The 7,776-nt window shown below is 52.6% G+C and overlaps 2 protein-coding genes across 2 annotated transcripts in view; both read right to left on the reverse strand.

The window, feature by feature from the left end:
- Positions 1–1,226, reverse strand: part of LIME1 (Lck interacting transmembrane adaptor 1) — a 3,226-nt gene extending 2,000 nt beyond the window's left edge. Inside the window, exon 1 of the mRNA XM_031058054.1 lies at positions 1,217–1,226. Coding sequence (XP_030913914.1) covers positions 1,217–1,226 — 10 coding nt within the window. The remainder of the gene's footprint in view (positions 1–1,216) is intronic.
- Positions 1,227–4,339: 3,113 nt separating this feature from the next.
- ZGPAT (zinc finger CCCH-type and G-patch domain containing) overlaps positions 4,340–7,776 on the reverse strand; it is an 8,240-nt gene continuing 4,803 nt past the window's right edge. Inside the window, exons 5-6 of the mRNA XM_005422176.3 lie at positions 6,932–7,343; positions 4,340–6,505 (exon numbers count right to left, since the gene is read on the reverse strand). Coding sequence (XP_005422233.1) covers positions 6,367–6,505; positions 6,932–7,343 — 551 coding nt within the window. The 3' untranslated portion in view covers positions 4,340–6,366. The remainder of the gene's footprint in view (positions 6,506–6,931; positions 7,344–7,776) is intronic.

Consider the following 7,776-nt stretch of genomic DNA (forward strand, 5'->3'; position numbering starts at 1 on the left):
CTGAGGAGAGAGAACACGAGCTGGGGTTCAGCCTGGAGCTGCTGGGCTCACCATGGCATGAAATGGTGCCCTGTGACCCCCAGGGACCCCTGCAGCACAGTCCCCCTGCAGGGACCCTCTCTGGATGCCCTGGATGGGGACATTTCACCACGTGTCCCATTTTCTGGCCAGCGATTGCTGTCCCCAGAGTCACTGTAACACCTCCAGTGCCCAGCCCCGTGTGGACACTTGGCACTGGGTGCTCTGTCACCACCAGGGAAAAGTTCAGATTTTGGTTCCTTTTGAAAAAAACCAATCCAACATAACCAGCAGGATTCAAGCTCACTGAAATGGTGAAAAGGAAATGCCCAGGAGCCCTGAAAACCCTCTAGAGACACCCAAGAAATGACAGAGTGCTTTCTGGGGACACTGGGACACCAACCCAGGCTGTGGGATGGGGGTGACACCGATCCTGAACACAGGGGAGGCCAGTAAGACAGGCAGTATGACTCAGTTTCCTGGAAACAAGGGGAGCTTCAGCATCTCCTTCCTCCCCCTCCTCATGCCCTGGCCTCAGCAGAACCCACCAGGACACCCTCCTCCTGCAATGGATTCACACATTCCCTGTGCCACCACAACCCCAGGTCTGCAGCCACTCTGCTGTGACACCAGAGCAGAAAACTCCCCATCTTCCCACCCCTTTCCTCTGCCTAAAGCTGTGCCTTGCCCAAACCCAGCCCTTGTCCCTGCGCTTTCCTCAGGGCAAAAATCATCCCCTGCAAACCGTGGCAGTGGCAGGAGGGTGTCCTGACACAAAGCACGGGTGCTCCCCAGCCTGTCAGGATCACCTCCTTCCCCAGGAGGCTTTTGGTGACCCCTGTCCCATCATTCCCACACCACCCTCCCCATCCCTGCTCTGCTGCCAGCACGCTGCGAACCCAAAGCAAAAGCTGACACCCCTCCACCGGTGTCTGCAGCTCCCAGCTCTGCACAGCTCAGCTCTGTGCACCCTGCTCTACAGAAACAGGCTGGCCTGTCACCAGCACCCAAGAAATGCCTGATCTGAAAGGAGATGGAGGCAGTTCCTGGAGTGAAACACAGCTTCAAGACGCCACGGTAGCTGATCCAGATGGGGCCAGCAGTAGGGTCCCTGGGCAGAGCTGAGCAGGATCAGCTTCCACCAGTACAGATGCGAACCCAGAGATCTGGGGGGACATGCTGAGCACCTCTTACTCACCCTCTTGCATATCTTCATCTGGATGACAAAGCCCAGATGAGCTCTGGTGAGAAGCCACCCTGCCTTGTGTAAATCTCAAAAGCTACTGCAGATCCACAGGAGCTCCCCTCTCCCCTGCACCCCAGATCACACAGCAGCATCTTTGGCACATTTTTACCCCAATAACCAGAAGGTCTCTGCCCATTTGCAGCACCCTTTTATCTGTGAGCATCCTTTTATCTAAGAACTTCCCATGCCTTTGGAAACTGCCCTGACTGAAGCATGAACCCTGGAGAGCAATTATTTCAAGGCAGAAAGGGAGACAGGGAGGTTTTAAGGACTAACCAGGCTGGACAGACTGGCTTAGATCAGAGCTGGGAAGAGGAGGCTGTTCCCTTTCCAACGTTTTAATTAGACAACACAGCTTTTCTGTCTGAGCATACTTTAATTATTGGGATTACCTGCAACAGGGTCACTGCGTTAGACAGAGCCTGGAGCTCCTTGCTGGGCTCGTTCAGCTCATTAGAGGGATGGAATCGTGGGCTGCAGGAGCAGAGCAGAGCTGAGCAGGCTCTGGAGTTGAGCAGACAAAGTTCTAGCAAGGCTTGATGGCCAGGAGCTGGTGTGATGTTGGAATCGAGGTGGGAGCTTTCAGCATGCTGAGGCAGGCACACACGGGGCAGCTTATCCCACAGCAGGGGGATTTTCCATCCCTGAATTCTGAAGATTGAAAGGAGAGACTTCCTTAAGTAGGAATGAGCGCAGAAAAATTCTTCTGGCCTATTTTCTGTAGAGCAGATCGGTGGTTGCTCCAGGATTTCTGAGCAGTGAAACTGTGCTGTGCATCCTCCTCAGTGTTCAGGATCAGCAGTCACTGGGAGAAGCCACTTAGGGCAACACCTTGGGTCTCCCAAAACTACAGATTTGCAAGCAGAACCCCTGACTAAAGACAACCAGGTAGGACTGAGCAGGTTTGCAAGGCAAACTCAGCCAGACCTTCTGAAACCTACACCTGGATTTCCTGCAGATGAAGTTATCGATCTCCCTGCCCTAGGGCTGCTCCCCGGGGCAGAAGGCTCAGCAGAGGCGTTTCAAAGGCGCCGGCTCTGCCTGCCCAGCCCAGCCCCGGTGGCTTTGAAGGCGAGGGCGGTCACAGCTGCTGAGTACGTGTGACAGCACCCACAGCCCTCTGAGCAGGGATCTCTCCCCTCTGTGTGTGACACCCCAGCACAGGCATCCTGAAGGCAGATGGGTTGTTACTCCAGGATGTGGGAGTTTTTTGTGAGCCCTATGAAAGGTGCAAGTTTCTCATCTGGGCTTCCTGAAAGCAAGATTAAGTTCGCTGCAAAACCAAGCGCTGCTGGTGATGATTCTGCCTGGCCTCTGATTCATCTCCCCAGATAAAACCACACAGTCTTCAGTGCAGGGTGGCAGGAAAAAAGTCTGCAAAGCTACTCAAAGCCTATTTGCACAAAACCAAAAGGAACATTTTGAGCTGATTTCCATCAGCAACTGAGCACACAGCTGCAGCAAACTCTGCTCAGGTACCCCAGGGAGTTGTGCTTCAAAAAAGGCCCAAGAAGCAGAAGTAGATAGATTTTTTTCCTTTCAATTACAAAAAGTGAAAGATCTGTTTACAGTCCGTCACAACACTAAATCTGCCCTGGACCATGGGGTGCAATTAGTGAATTTTAAGACTATTTCAAAAAAGCAGGCATGAGATCTTACCCACTTTGCTTATCTCCATAATGAGATTTCATGGTCAAACACCTCTAGGGGCTTTTCATTTACAAAGTGCCAACCATACTTCTAAATGCCAGACCCAAATGCCTGAAAACTTGGATGCAGACTTCTGGCTGCAGTTCTGATCGCTGCTCACATGCTGGAGTGGCTTTTGAGAAAACACAACTTTAAAACTTTCAGGTGAGTGACTGTCAGCCCACACCACAGGGCTCTGCTCGACGCTGACCCCATTTCAGCACTTTTCTTTCTTCCTGCCCTTCCCTGGTTGCTGAACACTCACTTGGGCAAAAAAAAAAAGCTCTTTTAAGGCAAGAATAATCTCAAGAGGTTTTCTGCAGAGCTGAGCCACAGCAGGAGACCAGCAGAGAGCTTGGAGCTGCTGTTATGGGAAGGCAGATTCCAAAGTGCAGCATGGCTGTATGAAGGAGATGTGTCTTCTCCAGAACCATCTGCCTGCCACAGTGGTTTCCTTTGCCACACATGCACTACTTCTACATCATCTTAGGTTTTCAGAAGACAGCATTTCAGGGGCCACATTCTCAAGCCTCCTCAGACAGAGACAGGGGCTCAGCACTTCCCATTGCACACATCAGCAACACTCCTGTCCCCCTCCTCACAAAACAACTGGAAATTTCCATGATGCCAGGCACCTCTGAACTGAATTCATTGACCCAAAAGCAATTGGCTCTCACTCAGCCTCCAGACCCCAGCCATGGAATCTCAGCAGCATTGCCAAGCTCCACCACCTTTGGTTCCCTCTCAAGCCCAGCTACAGAGCACAAAACATGGAATGACACAGCTTGGAGACCAACTCACAAAGCTGAGCCCAGCTGAGGCTTCCCAGAGCAGAGCAGGAATCCTGCCTGTCCAGTCTATCCAGCCCCAAGAGCATCTCTGACAGTGCTGTGACTTCTGTATACTTTGGGGGTTTTAAGGTATTTCCCCCCGAGTTTAGCTGCAGATTCCTCATTTCCCAGGCAGGAAAGCCACCACCACTTACTTGCAGGAACTCAAAATCCGGTGAGTGTGGAGTGCAGGGATCCAATCGTGTTCTCTTCCCTGCCGGCCAGCCTGGAGAATTTCATTTATCCCACAGCAAGTCCCAGTCAGGGCCTCCCGCACATTTCCAACATCCCGATCTGAGCTCTCCTGCTCCCTGAGGAGCTGTGAGCAGACACAGAGCACACCCACCACAGCTTCCTGGCCTCGGAGGTGGCGGCTGCACCCCGGGGTGGGCTGGGTCTGTGCTCGCAGCCGGGGCGGGAAGCTCAGCACACCCGAGCTGCCTCTGCCGCGCCCGCTCCCCGCCCGGCTCCTCCCGGAGCTCAGGGCAATGGAAGGAAAGAATGGGGAGCCCCAGATCATCATTACCTTGCAAATGAACAACGCCTTACAAGGAGAGAGGAGGAAAAAAGAAACACCAACTTTATTCATCAGGGATGTGAACTGCGCTGGGTGGGTGGGAGGTGGCAGCCAATGGAATAGGAGTCTGACAAGTCAGGCTGTGGAGATCCCAAGGAAGGGTCAAAACAGGACTGAGCAAAGACACAGGGCTCATACACCCAGTTCCTAAGGAGATGATGATGATGTTAAACAGTCTCAGAGCACAAAATAAACCCCCAAGTTTTCTCTGCCCAGCTCAGCTCTCCAGTCATGGGCCACTTCAGTGAGCATCCACGCTAAGCTGGGCACATTAATCCTTGTCACCACTGAGCACTCAAGTGTGAGAAACAAACAGTCGTTTGTGAGGGAAGGGCCACTGTGAAACCCTTGAGTTGAGCCTGGTGTGTGAAGAACGCGAATTCAGAACAATGAGGACAGTACAGCCAATTCCAATAGGAACTGATAGATGTTGAAGTGCCTGAAGCAGCCCATGACACATCCCACATCCACCAGGATCACAGCATGATCCAGGTGCTCTTCAGGAGCACAGACTCACTCCCACAGGTTTCCTGAAGATGTTCATCTTGTTTGGTTTTGCTGTCTCGCTGTGTTTCTGAGGTGTGTCTGCAGCAATGTGAAATCCCACACAACCTGAACAGCTCTGATCATATCTTCTTCAGTCTCAGATTTTCTTGTTTGTTCGGCAGCCTGACCCTGCAGATCAGGCACTGCCCTGCCCAGGCTGACAGCTTGTTTTTTAATCTGTTCTTAGGGATAGATAAAAAAGAGAGTACTAAAGAAACCTCTTCATTAGAAAAATTACTCACAGAATAAAAGGAAATTGGTTCCTTAAATTTAAAAAAAATCGGCGTCCTTAAGATACTGGCATGAATTGCAAACTATTTTTGTTTTTAAAAGAAGCCTTTACAATGCAGAAATCCCACCAGATGATGAAACCAGCATCTCTGAGGCAAGGACTGGCCACCACCAACACAGAATGTAACCAAGGGGAGAGGACATCCTTCCTGTCCACTTTCCACATGGCAGGGAAGAGCATTTGGATTGCCTGGCCTGCTTCCAGCCCAGCCCCAAGCTCTGCCACTGCAGGGCTGCACACTGGGCTCATACAGATCCCGCTCTTCGTGCTCACCCAGGGCCCAGTCCAACCTGGATGTGGGTCCTGAGGTTTTTTAGTAAAAGGACCCATGCTCAGTGAGCCACCTTGGACAGAAAAACTCCAACTAATGGTGGCAAAAATCACAAGGTTCCCTGTGGAGCTGTTCCTGGATAGGTTTGGGAATTCTGATATGCTGCTGGCTTATTCCCCCAGCTATGGCACTCTACTTGTGGAACCAGGCAGTTTTCCATGCCAAGCCAGTGAGTTTGGCTACAGCACGGCCTGGGATACTCCAACAGTCAAACTGCTGAAATCTGATGCTCCAGGCTGCTGGTTCCACCTCTGAGCTGTCAGTTTTCTGTCTCTTCCTTACACTAGGGCTACAAAGAACTGCTCCCCCCAAAAAATGGAGCTCTCAGATAAATCCCACAGTAAAAACCAGAAGGCAGAGAGCAGCTAAAGCACTTGACCTTTGATGTTTTCACCCAGCCATGGCTGGGACCCTGCCTGCACCTGTGCTTGGCAGGAGGCCACAGACAGAAGCCACAGTTACTGGCAGGATGTGGGGCTGTCCAAGCCCCCTAAGCTGGTTTGTAGCCAGCAGTGTTATCACCTGAGCAGCCACAGACTCTGGATGGAGCTGCTGCTGCAGGGAAAATGAAGGAAAGAAGTGTGCAAGAGAGCAGACAATTGTATCCCTTGTAGCTAGGCCTCATCCAAGGCCCAACTCACTGAATGCTTTTGGGGCTGGACAGATGTGCACTACTCCCCCTCCCAGAAGAGCTCAGGAGCATCCAGAAACTGCTGCTTTTTTGCCCAGTTTTAGGCTGAGCAGCCTGAGGCCCAGCAGAGCAGGACAGCTCATCGAGACTCTGAGGCCAGGAGCACCAGAAGGACAACTCCTGTAGTCCAACACCTTCCTCAGCACCTAGAACTCAGTCATCTTCTTGTGGGTGTCTGCTTTCTTCTGCTCCCGCTGTAGCCTGGCTTCCTGGGCCTGCAGCTGCCCCAGCTGCTTGTGGGCATTAGCCAGCTTCTCCTCCAGCTGAGCTGCAGCAATGCTGTGCCTGAAAGCAAAAAGCACAGTGGCAATGTCATCCTGCATGGTAAGATCAAAGGCTTGTTCCATCCCAAGAGAGTTTGCCCTTTCCTGTAGGATTAGCCCAAGGGAGCTGCTGAAAGCCAGGAATAACCTGATGCTCAGCACAATCTGGGCTAGAGAATGTCCTCCTGAGATCCTCAACAGCAATGCTGCAAAGTGGGCACCAGAAGGATTCCAGCACCTTTCCTCAGAGAGCTCCTCTCTTTGCCACAGCCTGAATTCAGACACATCTGCCAGCGTCCACTCTGGTCTGAAGCACCCACTGAACTCTCTCCTCCACTTCCCCTTAAATTCCATCCAGACACACTTCACTTGTTCCTGCCACACCTCATTTCAAGCCCAGCCCTCCCCAGAAGCACCACAAACTCGATCCCAAAGAACGTTTTCCTACCTCCCGATGTTGCGTGCCAGGGCCTGCTGGATTCCCCTGATATCCCTCTGCGTTTGCTCAATCTTCTCCGTGGTCTGGAAGAGGCTGACACTCAGAGCCTTCTTGGTGCTCTTGCTGGCATGGTAGATCTCTTTGCTGTTCCTCTGGGGCAGGGCCATCCCCCCAGCCCTGTCCCCAGCGCTCTTCCCGCGCAGTTTCTCGTTCAGGAAGTCAAACACGTTGCGCGGGGCCTTCCGGCCGCCCGGCTGGCCAGAGCTGCTTCCCTTTGCCCGGCATTTCCTCGATTTGCCTGGCTCCAGCTTCCCCTGCTTCTTCTTCTGCAGCACCTCAGCACACTGGTCCAGGGACTTCCCTCGAGGGAGCACCACAGCCTGCACTGGCTCCACTCTGCCCTCGCCATTCTTCCCTAGGCCTGAGGAGAGACTCCAAGTCATTACAGCATCCCCCTCTCCGAGCCACCTCCCACCACAAGCTCACACTGACAGTCACAAGCTTAAAACAAGCTCAGAGGCTTTTGAGGTACCAAAAGCTAGAACTTCTGTCCAAGTCAAGGGGACCAGGAAAGGCCAGGCCAGGAGCCATTCACAGCAGAAGATTTGTGATTCCAAGCCCAAGGCCATCTGTCAGGCCGGTTTCTGTGAAACCAGGTTCAGCCTCACATCTTCAGCTTCTCAAGCCAGGTTCTACTTAAAAGTGGTTTGCTTCCTCTGGGAGAACCCAAGCCAGGTTCTACTTCAAACTGGTTTGGTTCCTCTGGGAGGACCCAAGCCAGCTTCTACTTCAAACTGGTTTGGTTCCTCTGGGAGGACCTGAGACACAGAGGCCCTCCCAGAGCCCCCAAGGCT

Source organism: Geospiza fortis, unplaced genomic scaffold (genome assembly GCF_000277835.1).
Source record: "Geospiza fortis unplaced genomic scaffold, GeoFor_1.0 scaffold188, whole genome shotgun sequence".
NCBI classification, from domain to species: domain Eukaryota; kingdom Metazoa; phylum Chordata; class Aves; order Passeriformes; family Thraupidae; genus Geospiza; species Geospiza fortis.